The sequence below is a fragment of the Raphanus sativus genome, chromosome 6 (genome assembly GCF_000801105.2).
Source record: "Raphanus sativus cultivar WK10039 chromosome 6, ASM80110v3, whole genome shotgun sequence".
NCBI classification, from domain to species: domain Eukaryota; kingdom Viridiplantae; phylum Streptophyta; class Magnoliopsida; order Brassicales; family Brassicaceae; genus Raphanus; species Raphanus sativus.
This window is the reverse complement of record NC_079516.1, coordinates 50,780,399-50,798,941: the sequence shown is the minus strand read 5'-3', so window position 1 is coordinate 50,798,941 and position 18,543 is coordinate 50,780,399. Positions and strand designations below refer to the sequence as shown.

Sequence of the window (18,543 nt, the reverse complement as noted above, 5' to 3'; positions counted from 1 at the left end):
TGTGTTTTGACTTTCGCTCATGTTTTTCACGACAAGTTGAGATGGGGGTCCTCAAACAAAATAAACTATCATATAAACTATTGATAAAGGAGGAAGCCTTCTGTGTAGTAGTAGCAGGAACTTGAGTTACTTCAGCAAACTAATTGGAAACAGACTTATTTCTCGAGTGATTTGAGCAAGGCTCCTCCACTAACGGCAGATGATAATCTGTAGAACAATTGCATAAGCTTGAACACCTGGATGCTGTTTCCATCCATTCACTCAAACTCTTGAAGCTGAGAGATAGAAACAGGAGAGGCAGGAAAACTCAGCAGTCACAAGACATGGATTGAAGGAGTTGAAGCTTGTGGGACGCTACTGGTTATCGCTGGCAACATACCTTCATCCGCAGAGAACTGAATTTCATTGGGTATGAGCACCATGTGAATTGGAAATCGCTGTCCTGTCATGAGGACGATCTCGAGTATGTGGTAGACGAGATCTGCATGGCCTCTTCACCGGAAGTTTCACGGAGCTTCTTCTTCATCACTTGTGCCGAGATGGAGAGAACGGTCAATCTGGTCTTCGTTCGTATAATTTTAATGAACGCACTTTAGTAAGAGTCTTTGAGAGAGGAATAGTCGAGATAACTCGGGGTGAGCTATGCAGTGGAATTCACATGAACAAGGCTCCACGAGTTGTACCCCACAACCCAATATATTGGAGGATATATGGTGCCCGAATATACTTTCATCCCCAAGCATCTGAAATCAAAAAGCATTTCGCTTTCGGGGATGTTGTCTGCCTCCAGCGTGAAGTAAGAGTTAAGTATAAACAGATGATTCTCCCGAAGCTGATCATTTGATTCATCCACATTTATCTCAGGCCATTTATAGGCAGTGGTGGAGTGTCTGCCTCTTACGTAACAAGATATTTGAAAACTACGAAATGGCACATCGTCTAGCTTATCTCCCGGGGGGAGAACAACACAAGCCTTGAATCTCAAGGATCCATATAAAAAATGATTACCCGGGTTTAAATGGATGACTAGATTACTTCCTTCAGCTCTGTGATTAAAGTTGTCAGGCACTTCACTACCAGGTAGAACCGCATACCCAGATTCGAGCAGTGAGGTGAACGAGAAGACTGAGATAATCTTTCAAGAGACACACAATTATCCGCGTACAGTTCTGACAGCGAGTCAGGAAGCTCTGGCAGCGACTCAAGTTCTCTGCAGTCCCTAAGACAAAGGTATTCAACCTGCTGCACGACGGAATCTGGAATACTGACAAAGTCATTCTCAGACATGTATAACCTCAAGGGGGTAATCCTTGGTCTCCTCAGGTGTATATGCAGGCAAACTGTTGTCGCCAATGTCCACCAATATCAACTCCAACTCATGCCGTATTACAGAAGCTCTGGAAGATTTCTGCAGGGAATTCCCTTACATTGTAGCAACCTTTGAAATTAAGTAACTGGAGTTTTCCCAACTCGCAAATCTTTGGCGAGATCTCTTGCAGCTCTGGTGCAAAAGGCCATCGACAATCCTGTGAGGCCATAGAGATCAGAAATCCACGGAGGAATTTCTTTTATTCCTCCGTGGATTCCAGATTTTAACTTTGAGACAGTATACGAAAAACGCGGGAACTCTGTAATATTTGTACAACCAATCATATCCACCTTACGGAGACAATCCCAGCTCTCAACTGATGGAGGGCACTGCTGCTATTGGAGTAAAGGACACATTGAGACGTTCAATAGAACTTGAGATCTCTGGAAAATCCACAATTTTCGCGCATTCGCCAATGCTGAGGTAAGTTAGAGAGAACAATGCGTTGTTTGCTGGAAGAGGCTCTAAGTTTAGGCAGGAGTGGAGGTGTAAGAACGTTAACCAACCAAGTTTCCAAATAGAGGAAGGAAGCCTATATAACCAAGCTTTCACAATTCCTTAAATCCAAATAGTTCAAAAATTTTGCCTCTGAAAGGTCAGGAAGTTCATCCAGACTAATAGAATAACTCAAAACCATTTTCGTTAGACTTCTAAGCATCTGAAAGAAAAAAAGAAAAAGAAAACCCGTTAAAACTTGTCAGAACTGCTGTCACTTCCAACAAAATCATAATCTATGTGAATGGAACTTACTGGGACTCCTTCCCAGAGCTTCTTCAGTTTGCTCTCTCTCATATTGAGTTCAATGAGACATTCTGGACGAAACCGAAACGGCATATGCTTCATAGGACATGCTTCCCAGTGAATCAACTTAAGTTTACGAGGTAGAGGCAAACAATCCAAACCTTCAAGCAAATGCAGCCGTGCCTCACCGGAAGATTGTTTATAGAATCTTAGAATTTGGAGACTATGCATCCCACTGAAGGCTCCCTCTCCCAGGTACAACGTCTCGCTAATTTCTGACATGTTGAACGATATGCCTAAAACACTTCCTGTACCCTGAAAAATAAAAATACGTCAGGAAATTAATCATAACACAGTCTTGACCTGCTACCAACATATTTAGAAAGCCATACACAAAGTGGACTTACAGTCTCATCAGCAAGAACGTCATAAATCTCCTGAGCATCTATAAGGAATTGACGTTTCCCAGGCTCGTGAGCAGATTGCCTACGAACTATTTCTCTGCCCATTTCTCGTAGCAGATGGTGCATCATAACACGTTTGTCGCTTGATATATATACAAGAGCTCTTTCCACAAGGACACCAAGTCCATGTTTAATATCACAGTTACGATTATCAAGTAGCTGAATGACCCGATCCTCTTCTTCACCATCGAATAAACATGCGATGTGGAGAAACATAGATTTATATTTATCATCATTCCCTAAGCTATCGTAGCCGACTCTTAATATCTTCTCAATGTCGCCATGAAGACTGGCTATAAGGCTAGGTAGTTCATGTGGCCACTCGCTTTCTCTTTTACCTCGCAATGATGAGCCTAAAACACAGAGTCCTAATGGAAGATGATTAGTGACTCTTGTAACTTCAACTGCAAGATCCATGAATCCTTCGGGCGGAGAATCTTGTTTGAAGGCCGATTGAGAGAAGATCTGTAGAGCTTCATCGCCAGACGGAAAGTCCACCTCATAAATATGGTTGACACACCATGCCCCTTAAAAAGTTCTTTGTGCTCAGTGGTCACTATGATCCTACTTCCAGCACCAAACCACCGAGGTTCATTTGCTAAGGCTTCTAGCTGCTCTAGTTTATCCACATCGTCAAGAACAATAAACACTTTCCGGGAGTTTAGCCTCTCTGCTGCCACACCTAAATGATTTATCCTCATATCCTTGAGATTAAGCAATTTAGAAAGGAACTGCTCTTGCAACCTCAACTTCGAGCTGTAGCCGTCAAGCTCATTTCCGCTATAACTTCCCTTGACATTCTCCATAAAAACACTAAGCTGGAAGTCGCTGGAAACTAGGTTATATAACGTTCTGGCAATAGTGGTTTTGCCAATTCCTGCAGGACCCCACATCCCTACGACCCTCACTTCATTAGATTCCATACATAACAAAGAATTCATCTCCGCTATGTGAGCTTCCATCCCAACTAAATGATCGAAATCCCTCGACGGTGTGAAGTTCAGCATGTTAGTAACATCTGTGGCAATTTTTAAAATCATAGCAGCTTCGTTATCCCTGACAGGACAGGAGAACATATTAATTTTAAACATGAATTTCATGATACTAACAAAGTAGTTCACTGTTCCAAAAAAAAAAAAAAAATATACAAACTAGTTCACAGTCACAGGAGGACTAACCAGTTATGTGAATGCTCGCCGAGTATGTTGGCAACATTAGTCAAAGCAACCCTCCATCTCTGCTTGTGCTCTTCTGTTTTACCCTCACAAGCTCTCTCGAATGCCTCCCCGAAATCTCCACTCTGTTTCCTTACATGAGATGGATTCGTATCGTAGAAGATTGTCATCACGCTTTGACCTGCTGCAGTCTCTCGGCATTTCATAATCTCCAACAACTCATCTAGGCACCAGCTTGAAGAAGCATAGTTCTTGGTGAGGATGACCATGCCAATCCTTGATGCTAGCTCTTATAGCTCGTACGAGCTCAGGGCCTATGGACTCACTTCTCCTAATTTGATCATCTACAAACGTGTTGATTCCCTTGCGATTAAATTCACCGAGCAAGTGGCTGAGGAAGTTTCTTCGGACGTCTTGACCGCTGAAACTTGGGAAGACGTCGTGTTTCCATTGGCGAGGGGGCAACAAAGAAGAAGATGAAGACGCAGACATGACCGACAGATGATGAAACAACTAAGCACAAGACACAGCTAACTTATATTCTCTCACCTTTTGTAGCAGAATTAATCATGAACCATTGAAAATGATTATTTAGAATTTTTTTTACTAAAGATCATTCAACATCAGATTGCTTGAAAAGTCAAACCTCTATAAATTCCTGGAAACTAAGTCTCTTTTTCTTGGAAGGTGTATCAGTAACAAAGTCAAACCCGTAAGAGTATTAAAAAATGGGAACACGTTTCATATAATATCAACCAAAGCGTTGAATAGCAAAACCATAATTTTACCAAAGGGTTTTAACTGAATACAACTAAACTTGGCTTTAACCGTAACGAAGAATCCAAATCCTCGAAGAAAAGCCAAAACAAAAGGAAGCTAGAGAAAACCGAGTTGAAATTGCAAACTGGAGAGCCAAGAGTAACGTTTATAACGATATACAGATCGAGCAATTCTTTTCGAACGATATACAGAGGAGGCTCCATTTATTCTCCTCCCCTCTCGCTCACTGTGTGATTACGGTAAGAATTGAGAAAACAAACTTTATTATTTTCTGTGGGCTTTTTCGAATACGGGTAAGTTTTTGGGCCTAGACCAATATTAGTGACCATGTATTGACACGTGTCAACATCCAATCTACATGGCGGTCCTTGGTCTTTGAAGAAGCCATGTATTGTTGGAGAGAGCCATGAATATATGACTCTTCTAGTTCATATAAACATTTTTTTTTTTTTGCTTAACATTTGGTTCATATAACATTTTAACAAGGAAGAAAGATAAAATACCATGTAGGATCCAAAAAACGCTATAACACATGTAAAAGACTGCATTCAACATTCAGTTATCGTGACCTAAAGCAGACCAGAAGGAGACGCTTCTCCTCTTCTTGTTCATCTCCTCTCTCTGCATTTCCCACTCCCAATCCGAGACATTAGAAGCAGCTACTGGAGCTGGTTTGAGTAAGTCCCTAACTAAATCGACAATTCCCTAATTGCACCAGGTCAAACTTCTTGTCTCTATTTCTTCACTTTATCATGGTGAACTGATGTGTTCTTCGTGTAGGTTATGGAACTGGCCAATCCTCTGCTTCTCCTTGTACTAGCATCGGAGAAGGGACAACGGAAGAACAATGACTACAAAATTATAGCACAGGAAGGTAAGCATTCCTAAATGAACCACCAGATTGTTTCATCTTGTTAGATTGGTTTATGGACATAATAAAGACAATCTCAAAGGGTAGTCATGTATATAAGCACAAAAATATACAGTAAGAACTAAGAAACCAGGAGCACCATCGTAAACAAACAAAGTAACAATTATCTCACTTTACTCATTGCATGATATCAAAAAAGTACAAAACTACTAAGATCCTTCATTGAACTCATTCATCAATTATTTTCTTTCAATCATTACATAGTGTCACAGAGACAAGAGAATGACATTTTTTAAAGAAAAAAAAAACAAGAGAATATAAAGAAACATATACTAGTAGATAATTATGGCTGACAAACACAAAATCAAAGAATTATTACCAAGATTTGTTAGATTCTTTCTGCTGCTTATGCCACACTCTGCTGCTTCTCATGGTCTATGTACATTTGCTCTGCCCACAACGGTAGCTTAAACTCGTCCCTAACCGCTGCACCATTCAACCCAAAGTCTCTCTCCTGTGTACTATCTTTCACCAGTGAGTTCACCCAAGACACATCTGGCTCATCGCTGTAGTCTCTCACAGGACGTGACACATTGTTATTGTTGTGATTCCCATGAATGCCAAAGGAGACACTTCTCCTCATCTTGTTCATCTCCTCTCTTTGCATCCCCCACTCAACCTTCCCGTTAGGTGATCCCCAATCCGAGACATTAGAAGCAGCTACTGGAGCCGGTTTGAAACTCAAGCTGCGTTTAGCAAACGCTGAAGATCTAGCGTTCATCACCGCAGCTGCCATAGCTGCTGAAGACTCAAACCTCTGAGGAGGCGCTTGCCTCACAGGGGAAGACGGGTAATGGTTCATCTGAGAATACCTGCTCGGAGACATCACAGAGTCACCGAGCCTATGACCATCCAAACCACGAAACCTTAGTTCCATCTCCATATCCATATCTCTAGCGCTCAAACTAGACTTCAACCTACTACCGTTAAGCTGCAACGGTGGTGGTGTAAGGCTGTTAACTCTGTTCTGCCATAAACCACCGTTTCTTGGAGACAAAGGAACACCGTTATTACCCATAGGAGAGCTCATAACAGACATCTCAGGTGACTGAGGTGAAACCATCGCTGAGCCAGTAGAAGCATTAACCGGTCTCAACTCATCTCTTCTATGAGCAAAGAAACAGACTCTCCTCGCACAACCGGTCTCGTCTTTACAAAGCCGTGTCTTATATTGCCCAGGGTGGAGCCAAGACTCGAAAACACCGTGCGCATACTCGCATGAGTCTCCTTTAGGACAAGACCCTTTACGAAACTCAGGACAAGGCACACAAGTGTAAGGATACTTCCTCGGATCTCTCCTCCTCGCGTTCTCACCAGGATGAACAAAAGGACACTCGGTCCAGTCGTGTGAGTAAGCCCTAGAACATGGCTTGACCTTGAAGCTAAACATCCTAAACTCGTCTGTTCCGTAAACGCCTTCGTTGATGTCAGGGAGGGACGCATCAGCTGGATACTTAGACGACACAACACTCTTCACTTCCTCCTCCTCCTGTTCTTCCATCAAACTAACCGAACTTCCGGTTAACAGAAGCTCAACAGCTCTTCTTGTCTGGTTAGGTATAAACCGAGAAGCTCGAACCATTAGGTCAACCGGTTTGTTTCCATTAGCGTCAACGCAGTTAGGTGAAGCAGAGGCGGCATCAAGCAAGATCTTGATGACTTGAACGATTGAGACAGAACAGGCTGAAACAGCACAGTGAAGAGCAGTGACTTTCTCGTCGCCTGAAACTCTGTCCACGTCAGCGTTTCCGGTGGAGATTATGTAAGTTAGAACATCGATGCTTCCGTACATAGCAGCAACCATGAGAGGTGTTCTCTCTTGAAAACCCATCTTCTTTGACCCGACCCGTCTGCAGTACCAGAAGCCCGGTTCGTTGATATCTATCGAGTTCTCTTCGATCTCTCTCCTGAAGGACGGGAGATCATCGCAGGCGGCGAGCTCAAGAAGACACGTGGCGGCGGCGGCGACACCTTCTTCTGACTTGCGTCTCATGTATTCCGCTTCCGTTAGGGGTCTTGAAGAGCAGAGGTTGCTCTCTGAGCCACACATCTTTTCTGTGAGATTCAAAAGTGAAAACAAGAACCGTGAGAAGCAAGAAACAAGAGGATCTTTAACAAAGCAGGATAAAGAGAAAACGCAAGCAGTAAATTTTTGATTCCAAATTTTCAGTTTATTTATATTTGCAAGATTCTTTATATTCCCATGATTAAAGAAATAAAAAACTCTTTTTTGTTGTTGAATAAGGTAACTGTATAATCTCTACTGATTCAAGCGAACAATCGTTCTTTAATAACCTTAGAGAAGAAGAAAGATTAAGATTTAAACTGAAGAGGCCTTAGAGATGAGGTTAACGTAATACAAGTAGCAAAAACAGAGAAAAGAATCAACTCATACCTAGAGAAGAGGATAGAGCTTTGCAGGAACGAGAAGATATTGAGGTTTGAGATGAAGTGGAAGACGTGGTTTAGGTTTCTGAAGAAGGAACCGTAGAGAAAATGTAAAGGCTCCTTTTAAAAGAGAGCTTCGTTGCGAAGGAGAGGAGGAAGGTGCGCTCTTTCTTTCGTCTACCTTTCCCCGGTCTCCTTTTCTTTAATTATTTATATATATAAGTTTTTATGTACTTTCCTTCTGTTTTGTTGTTTTTTTTATAGAAATGGTTTAGGTCAAAAGTCAAAACTAAGAACTTTCAAAAGGTAATGACGTCGCTGTTTTGCTGACTGTTTATACGCAATTTGTTTTAGTCTTCTTCTTCTTCTTTTTTGCTTTTGGAAAAAAATATTACACAGATTCTCCCCTATCTCATTGATTTCTTCAAAATTCTTTTTATAATGATCAAAAAGGGCATAAACAATACCCCCATTCTACAAATCTATAAAAGAAATAGTCTCATTAAGATGTATTTATTGTTTTTAGACAACAGTTTCTTTTGGGAGCTAAGTTTCTAGATTGCAGTTCATGTATCTACCTATTTGTTTTCTTTTTCCTGATTTTGTATGTTATACCACCTATATTTCTAAGCTAATCAATCAATTTGCTTTTATTACAAAAAGAATAAGAATCTAAAAGGGAAATAACCTAACACATCCACTAAATTCAGGAGATGTTATTAAAATTCATTCCCAATTGTTGTATGTTTGTTACAAAACTTGGAGATTAGTTGAGGTGGAAAGAAAGACTCGCAGTTACAAAATAGTTAAAGCATATCTGGACAAAGGTAGTTCAAACTTCACAAGACATTAATTTTTTTTTGTCTGACCAGATCTACTGTTATAGATTTTCATCTGAATGTGTGTGCGTGTGTCCAGAAAAATGTATGGGCAGAACATCCTAAGAAGATGCGATAAGTAATTAGTTTCCAAAATCGGTTCTAGGAAATTAATTGTTTCCAAAATATAATAAGTAAGATATTAAGAAATTTCGTACCCAAAATAAGATATTAAGAAATTTCGTACCCAAAATAAGATTAAAATAGCATAATATATGTGGTTGATAGAATGGTAAATGGAGTTGGGGATGTGTAAGGGACCCACAGTTTGTCTGATCAACCGACTTAGCAGGTAACCCTTCCACACGCGTATGTATGTCTTTGCACTATAGCACGCGCTTTGCTTCGCACGTGGGGTTAATACAAGTCTACTCACATTTTGAAAGAATGAAGACATATATCAACCCTTTTTATCCGATTCGAGAAAACCAAAATCAAGTTTTATTTTCTTATGCTAGAGACTAGAGAGTGACTGATATTGAGTGCTTTAAAACAGAACATTATTAACGGAAGTTAGAATTAAAAAAAGATGGAAAGTAAGCTAAATATAAAATGTTTAGATCAAAAGGGAAATAGAAAAATTAATATGTTAAATTCACTATAAAGTATAAACAAAACAACTTTTCTTTTAGGATCTTCTCCGAAAGTACACTCCATACTTAGAAAAGTTATACACATTCAAGCTATAGAAACTAAACAATCAATAATAGAAGAGTATTATGAATTAAACTTATCCTAAAGGCTCTTATATGTAACCTTGTCTTAGTGGTCTTTAGTTAATTCACTGATATTTGGAGTTCAAACTTGGTCTTCTGGTAGACTACAGTAACTTACTAACTTGTAATGGAGTGATTAGGGTAAAGCGAGTGAGGGAAACGCAAGGAGGCTCGTGTGGAGGGAGAAAGAAAGAGAGAAAGTGAGGCACGCCTTCTTTTCTTTGTGGTGTTTGGGTGGGCGACAGAGAATGTCTTCACTTGGCCGCCCGATTCCACTTTTTCCATTTTAACTTTCTCTTTTAATCATTTTTAAAATTCGCACTTAGCTTTCTCCTCTTTATTTTTTAATTTGATATTAGTCCCCACAAAACATAATGGATTAGTCTGTTTGATTATAATGGATTAGTGTGTTCGATTTGATCATTTGACTTACTCCTCATTGTTCATTTCACAAAATCTTAACCGTCTTTCTATGTGATTTACTATGTTACCAAAGTAGACTGACATATGAGTTTGAAGTATATTTGGCAGTAAAATCTTGCTTCAGAGCAATTTGGATGATATAATCATATAAATGCTGATAAGTAAAGAAAGTTTGAAGAGAAACTTTCTTTTTGCTTAGAGTTTGAAGAGAAACTTACAAGAAGACTTCGCTGTGTTTCTTCTGGTCAAACTTGGTTCGTTGTTTACATGGTCAACTTAATAGTAAACTATTAAAGCGGTATGATTTTGTGTTATATGCCTTTCAAATTATTTCCCAAAACTCATCAGCAAATCAGATCAGATTGTGGACCGAATCACCGAGCCTTTTTATGACATTGATTTTGGTACTTGGAAGACTGATCGATCCTTCGGGTCCATGTAATATCTCTTTTATTCTTTTTTTTTTTTATCAATAATAATCGTTGAATTTTCAGAGAAGCTAATAGTGCCAATGTGAATCAGAAAGTAGTCTGAGATATTGACAACTGTAAAGTATAATAGAATATGATATATTATTGTGTTGTGATCAATATGAGAATACAAGAGGCATATATATATCGCTAACATTAACATAATGTTAGGAATAGATAATGCTAACTTTCATAAACTATATTAATATAAATATTCTAAGAATATCTTGAGATTAACTTGATCTTCAAGTATTTCCTTTTAGTCTTGATGATCTTCATGGGTTTCACAGGCTTCACAATCTTGGTCCGTAAGATACACATCTTCCGGTCCATCATATCTCTAATACTCCCCCGCACGACAAACGTGGGATGCAACACGCAAATCTGCAATCACAAAGCAGACCACGTATGTCGTGGACACTATGTCGAGGAAAACAAATCAGTAAATTCCTTCGGGAATAAACTTCGACTTAGACAATGAGGGATGACAACTTCAGCTCTTCTTTGGTCTTGACAATGGGAATACATCCCGTGGACGCAACTGCAGTTCCACAAACAATCATCCTTAACTTGGACAGTCCGTAACTTAGACTAAAACAGACCTAAAAAACATGAGCGTTCAACTAGAACTCCCCCGTAATGGTTAAACTATAACCAATAAATTCCAAACTATGAGAAAACATGGCACTTTGAGTTATTCTAAACCATAGAATAGATCTCAAACAAAAAAAATCAAACCACGTGAAAGCCACAAACCCTTAACCACCACCATTAACTCTCTCTGTAATTTTAGCACTCACCAAAAACCAAACTCTATATAAAATAAAACCCTCAACAAAAGAAAGGTAAACAAAATCTATTGCCCCACTAAAGCTTTTAATTTAATAAAACCAAACCCTAACTTTAATTAAAGATCACGTGAAACATTACTTCAAGATTTGTTTCACGTCGTGGTCATCATCTTGATCGTCTCCGTCTTCGTCATCGTTAACACCACCGATGATTAGCATCTTCAAATCTTAACTTGCGGAAGCTTAAATTTGATCTCTAAAATCGACCGCTCTGATACCATGTAAAATATAATAGAATATGATATATTATTGTGTTGTGATCAATATGAGAATACAAGAGGCATATATATATCGCTAACATTAACATAATGTTAGGAATAGATAATGCTAACTTTCATAAACTATATTAATATAAATATTCTAAGAATATCTTGAGATTAACTTGATCTTCAAGTATTTCCTTTTAGTCTTGATGATCTTCATGGGTTTCACAGGCTTCACAATCTTGGTCCGTAAGATACACATCTTCCGGTCCATCATATCTCTAATAACAACTAAAATGATTTCTTAGAGCTCATTGTAGAGTTTTGATTCTACTTTCTTGCCATCGAATTGAATTATATCAAACCAATATATTTAGGCCTTCATATACATAACATAAACCATGTGATTTTTAAAAGCTCTATTGGTTTATAATATATGAAAACAATTATTAATTTACAGAAACTTGTACATACAAACAAGAAAACGACCCACTCAAACGACATGATACATCATAACACACATTATAATAGTATAACAACACAAAAGGACAACAATACCTATAACCAACTCTACCTTATCTTATACACTTCCCAAATAAAACTTCATCTACATTTTAACCATCTGTGTTCAAAAAAAAAAAATCTTAACCTACTGAGATTTTACAAGGAACAAGTCCATTTGATCCTCGAGAAAAATGTCAAGATCTCGACCAACCAGTTTTACTACAGAACAAGAAGTGATTTCATACCTTTCTTTAACATGCAAGAACACTCGAGCCATTACTTTCTCCATCAACTCTTTGATGATATCTTTTCTATTGTCAGAGAAATAAACAGCCGCTAGTAGTCGTTCCATGATCTTAGGGTCAACTTCCAGCAAACAATCTGATGATCTCACGCATTTTTCAAAAATCTCTTTTACGCTTTTTTAAATTCTTTCTGCTAATCCTTCAAAGTCGAAAGGCTTAAAAGGAACCTCAGTGAGACGGCTGTGTTTCTTCAAATTCACTAACCAAACCTTTGAGTTTTCTTCACTATCCTCGGGTTCGGTTTCTTGTGCCGGAAGGTTCAAATCAAGAACTGCATTAGTTGCTCTGTTCAACTGTTTTCCTGTTTGTACAGACTCATTCTTGTCCTGAATATCCCTCAAGCCTATCACCTTCCTCTTTTTCACCGATCTCAATCTAGAAACCGTTCTCACATTTGGCAACCTGGACACAGTTTCAATCTGTATCTCCACTTGCCTTCCCTTTGCTCTCAAGAGTTTCTCTTCAGAATAAGCAGCTAATGTTCCGTAGTCATCTACCGAAGATGAAGTCATAACAAACGTGGTGTTTCCGATTCCGATTTCTCTCCCATGCGAATCCATAAACTTTCCAGTTTCTATAGCCTTTAGCAAGCTCATCTGCAGCTTCTCGTCGGCTTTGTCAATGTTCTCCAAGAAAACTACACAGAAAGGATTCCTACACAACACTTCAAAGATATGATCCACCATTGTCTTTCCTCTCATCCGCACCACATCATCACAGCCGCCCATTCCGTGCTCCGCAGCACCAAGATCAACGGGCATGAATCTGTGTTCACTTTGATACATAATCTCAGCAAGCACAAGCGACATTCTCCTCTTGCCTACGGTATCAGGCCCAACCAAATGGAGCCAAACGTCTCTCCTAGTGCTGATCCTAGGCGGTTGTGACAATGCTGAGCTGATAACTCTGGCAGCATCATCTTGCCCTGAAACCCTATCGGTTAGTCTTTGGTATATAATCTTGATGCTCTCAACGTTGAGATCCCTTGATGAAGATCGTTGATGAGCAAAATCTTTGTCATCCAAATGCTTCTTGAGACCAGATCCTGTGGTGGCCGGACACATATTCCCATTTAGATCAGTCGTGACCGATTTAGCTGAACTGGTCGATGCAGAAGCACTGATCGTCGACTTGCTTCCGCAAACTGGTTCCAACCCTTGTGTGGTCTGCACTGAGGGGATCTATACACACGTTGAATTTAAAATATAATAGTGAAACAAAATAGTCAACTGTGGAAACTTGTCTCCCACGAAACATACTTTGAAGTATTGAAGGTTAACAAATTAGGAGAAGAGAAAGTCTACGGACCTTGGAACCAGATATTTGGTTTAAATTGGTTCTTGTGGTCATCTGCAACCAAGGTGGCAAGGTAGATTGGGTCTGATCGGATATTGAAGAGACCGGTCCGGTGGTTTCTCTGTGAAAACCGGAGAAGGGTAGTTTTAGGTCAGAAGGAGTTGAGAAGAATCCACCAAATGGAACAAACGATCCCATCAAACTGTATTCAATTATAACATGTCAACATCATCGAAGACAAATTTACAGAAAAAAAAAGAAAAGAAAAGGCAAATACACTCATCAAGTTAGTGCACGAGTAAAATCTGAAGTCAAACGTACATCAATGATGTGTTTCTACATTCAAACGCCATTGTTTTTATTATAATAATGTTTATATCTTACACATGTTAAACCATTGTGTTTGCCACTTCAAAAAATAAAATCTTTAGTGCTTCTATGAATCATCATTTAGAAATTGAAAGCGCAAACGTTAGAACACAAAAAGTAAAGAAAAAGCTAACTAGAGTTTGATATTTCTATTCAAAAGTAAAATATTGTGTTCTTAACAAATATTATGTAAATTATAAACAATAAAGCAGTTATGTAACAACCAGTTTGTTAATCCAAGATCAAAAAATCTAAAACTAGTTACTATTCCTAATAGAAAACTAGTCTAGAATCATTTTTTTTTTTTTTTTTTAGAATCATAACAATGAGCTATTACATAAGGTCATAAACCAGATTAATTGTTTTAAATGTGACTATTAACATGTTATAAGCAAAGGTAAACAAATGATTCATCTTCAACCGCATACGTTCAAAGTTCAGAGTACGCATCTATTCTCGTATAATCAAATTACAAAATATAAAAGTTATATAAATATTTTAAACTTTTAAATTTATGGTAGCTGAAATACCCAAGTCTAAAAGATACTTCTACATAATTGAATACTCCCGCGCGAATGCTAAACCTTTACAAATCTGTTACTAACGACGCGTTTAGTGTCATCAAAAGAAAGCGATCAAAGCGTTTTACAGTCTAAACGCGCGGGAGAAAAAGAGATAATAATAACGACCTGGATTTGTGATGAGGCAGACAAGACCCAAGAGTAGTTGTGGTGATGGTGAGTAACTGCATATCCCAATCTTTCTCCACGTTAGGAAACTTCTTCACCATCTTCTCATAAACTTCGTTGCTCGTCGTCGCTCCTATCAACCACACTCTCCTCCCTAATCTCCTTAACAACTCCGAAACACGACTAACGATGTAACTCGCAGCCGATCCCTCGCCATCGGTGAAAACCCTCAGGTCTCCATAACTCAAGACCAAACCAGGTCTTGAACCTTGCTCAGCCACCTTCTCCAGTTCACGAAACCTCGCGTCGAGGTAGGTTTTATCGAATTTAACGTTGATTTGGTCGAAAATCTCTGAGCTGAGGCTAACCGCTGTTAAACCGTCGGTTCGGTTATCCAAGGAATTTAAAAAACCGGTTAGCACAGCTTGGGAAGATTCTCCCACGAGCAGAGGGTTCCTCCCTTTGTCCCTTGCTAAAACCGCGCTGATCCTCCGGTGGTGATCGGAATCTCCGGCAAGATTCCGGTTCATTACGCTGAACCCCCATCGAACCGGATTTAATTCCGGTTCGGTATAATTTCCGGTTACGCTACAGATGAACAGAGGCTGTTGTTGTTGTCGTGGTGATGAGTATCGGAGAAGGTGAGGGATGGGCCGGATAATCGAGAGCTTCAACTCGGAGCTCCGAAAACCCGCTTCACCGAACACCCGACTCACAACCGGATCATCCAGGATCGAGAGAATCAGCTGACGAAGCTCCACTTTCACGCAAGAGAGCGAGTTCTGAGACATCATCTCTTGGTACATCCTGAAGTTCTCGGGGAGGCGACGCTGGTGAGCCTGGGAGCGTTTGATAGCAGCCATGAAAGAGTTCGAGACGGGCGGATCATCGGATCCGGGATGCTGTTGACCCGATTGGATCCGGTCTAGCGAAACGCTGAGGCAGAGCTCAAGAGCTTTGAACTGGAGACGAGGAGAGTAAGCTGAGTTTCGGACACGAGCGCACGCGTCGCGTAAGAGCGAGGTTGGGAGGGAGAGTAACGCGGAGACGGCGTGAAGCGACGTCGTTTGAGAGTGTCCTCGTCGACGCGCCACGTTGACTGCTTCTTGTAGCGCGTAGGATGATTCCGCTGTTAAGCATTGCTTCGCTACGTTCACCGCCGTTGGCATCGCCGGTAAACATATATATAAATACACGGATAAAAATTCGAAATTGCGAACAAAAGAAATTAAAATGCGATGTTTTTTCTGGTAATTATTTTACTATATGCAGGGGGTTTGGTAATAAGAAAAAATGTGATGAGAAATAAATTAATTTATGGAAGGAGAAGAGAGGATGATACACTGTTGGGTTGAGTGGAACACAGAGGTGGGACCTCGACACGAGGGGGGCAGTGAAAGTGAGAGTTTGGAATCCAACAGAAACGGGAGAACAGGTGGTGACTGCTGATAGATTCTCAGATTCTTGTTGCTTGTCTTTTGATCATTCTTTTTATTTATTTATTCCCGTGCTTAAGTCAAATTATTTTCTAACATCAACAATCTATTTTCTCTTATTTTGTTATTAATTATTTGTAAAAAAATTTACACCAATATTAAATATATGCAACCACGGATAGATTTTTTTCCGGGTATGCAAATGGATGCTAAAGCATAAGCTCATCTCTATGTGGTATCTATAAATATCGTGAGGTAATTTCCTCTGGTATGGTTCGAACTCGCAACATGGATACAGGAAGGAATTTGTCCTTACCGTTGGGTCATGATATATTGGTTTCTCGGTTCGGTTCAATTTAATTGGTTCGGATCAATTTCGGCTCGGTTGGTTTGGGTTGTGATAATATCAAACTGAACTATTTGATAATAAATTTTGGTTCGGTTTGAATCAGCTTTGGTTCGATTGGGTTGGTTTAATTCAGTACGGTTCATTTTTTATTAACCCTTATTTATTTATTGTACTGTAACTATTTAATTGGACTTCACCTAGGTTTACTTAATTATCTAATTTTGTTTCTGTTAACATGTTTGTTTCTTTGGCTTATTTGACTTTTCCTATTTATTTTTATTGTATTTTTATATATAGATATCATTTTTAAACAATTTTTAAATTTATTATTTTTCTACTACTGACAATCAGTTACTAATAAATAATAAAAATAATTTATATTAAAATAGTAAACAATACATTTACTTTGTGTATAATATTCTAGAGTATTTAGTTATGATATGTACGATATTGTAATACATATGTAAAATTAAATAATACATTATATATGTATGTATGTTTAAACTAGTTTTGATTTTATAATTTTATTTTTTTGATTAATAAAATTTGTAGAATCTTTCTAACAATATTAAAATAATTTTATAAAACTTCTTATGACTTGTAAAAATTACCATATATTGTATTTTATTTACACATTGTAATTAATAACATTTTATTAACAGATTTATATATATTAATATTTTATAAAAATTAATATAATTTATTTTATTAATAATTTAATATGATAAAATATATTTATTGTGTGCCCCGTCAAATGAGTTGTCTGTATCCGTCATGACCGTTACTGGTCACGATTTTGTTTAATTCTGAGTTCATGATATAATAGAATCAGCGACGCTAGAATCTGTTGACCTTAGCCAGAGGACGGGAACGTCTAGCTCGACCATATCTCGTGAAGGCCATGCTACTTTTATTATTGAGTTAGGTTACGAAAAAATATATCAGTAAAATATAATGATGTGATATGAAAAAGGAATCCAATGAACATTTATCATCGAAAGTTATTGGAAAGATCGGTGTCGGTCTTGTCGGAGCAAAATGAAAAACAAGGGATACGATCATACGACTTTAAGAAAAAAGAAAAGAAAAAGAAAGTGACACAAACGATTGCAGTAAAGGAGAAAAGAAAAGAAAGGTCGCTTTGGATCATAAAGTTTGAAAGAGACAAATGAGAAGAAGGCACCCCTTTTTCACCACATAGATGATACAATGATAGATGTAGATGTGCTAGGTGTCATCTTCTCACTCGCTTAAGTCAGTGAGTGCCCTATGAAATTTCGACAACTACTTATCTTCTACAAGATTATATATGCCAGACATTTTTGTTATGAATACTGATATTTTCCAACGGAACATCAACAAAATAATTTATAGAATATCTTTTAACTAACTTTTACTTTTTTCCATCAAGTATTGGCGAGAATGAGAACCTTTCCTTTGTAGATCTACCACTGATTGAAATATTTTCTCCTTTATTCGTTTGCGCTCTTAGAATAGACAAGTCATCCACATATAACACATTTATAGAATAATTATTTTCGAACTTTCTTTTATGAATTAGCATAATCTGTCTCCCTCATGGTATTTGGTAATGTACGCATGCATGTTCTCTCTCTATATATCAGTAATTAGTTTTTTGATGATTAAATATATGTATAGATATGAAAAAAGATCTCAACTAATTACTGATATATATATATATATATATATATATACATACATATACATATAGAACATATGTAAACTACCAAAATACCATGAGGGAGACAGATATGAAAGATGATCTCAAGTAAGATTTGAAATCGATGCATGGAATCCACTTGCAAATTGCAAAGGACTTTGGTCGCAAGTTTGCCATGATTATTAAGACATTATTTATATTGTTGGCCTTATCAAAATGGATCCTTATGTCCTTAATACCTGCAACTAATCAGTAATCACAGATTATATTTTTTCTTCAAAACTAGCTTTTTGTCACTTGGTTAATTATATAGTAGCACACTTTGAAAAAAAGATTAGCAAAGATACTCTCTAAGAGATTGCTAAGTTAGACATAATGTGGAATGGTATGAAATATATGTGTAAAAAACTATGAAGTTGAGCTGGAATCATGCACTTGGCCAATCCATTCATATTTGCACTACAGTCATATATTTAACATTGCTTTCGAAAGTAAAACAATTATTCCTTTCCCCAATCATATAAG

At 38.2% G+C, this 18,543-nt stretch overlaps 2 protein-coding genes and 1 pseudogene across 2 annotated transcripts; all 3 read right to left on the bottom strand.

Moving 5' to 3' along the window:
- Positions 1 to 89: 89 nt before the first annotated feature.
- On the bottom strand, positions 90 to 4,176 carry LOC108830893 (putative disease resistance protein At4g11170; annotated as a pseudogene).
- Positions 4,177 to 5,618: 1,442 nt separating this feature from the next.
- LOC130494348 (zinc finger CCCH domain-containing protein 29) lies at positions 5,619 to 8,041 on the bottom strand. Its single transcript, XM_056988696.1, has 2 exons — positions 7,856 to 8,041; positions 5,619 to 7,515 (listed from the first exon to the last, which is right to left on the bottom strand). The coding sequence occupies exon 2, from the start codon at positions 7,508 to 7,510 to the stop codon at positions 5,807 to 5,809; it is 1,704 nt and encodes a 567-aa protein (XP_056844676.1). The 5' UTR covers positions 7,511 to 7,515; positions 7,856 to 8,041; the 3' UTR covers positions 5,619 to 5,806.
- Positions 8,042 to 11,796: 3,755 nt separating this feature from the next.
- LOC108830895 (protein SMAX1-LIKE 8) lies at positions 11,797 to 15,850 on the bottom strand. Its single transcript, XM_056989098.1, has 4 exons — positions 14,553 to 15,850; positions 13,507 to 13,696; positions 12,542 to 13,379; positions 11,797 to 12,499 (listed from the first exon to the last, which is right to left on the bottom strand). Exons 1-4 carry the CDS (start codon positions 15,719 to 15,721, stop codon positions 12,318 to 12,320), a joined length of 2,379 nt encoding a protein of 792 aa, XP_056845078.1. The 5' UTR covers positions 15,722 to 15,850; the 3' UTR covers positions 11,797 to 12,317.
- Positions 15,851 to 18,543: the final 2,693 nt, after the last annotated feature.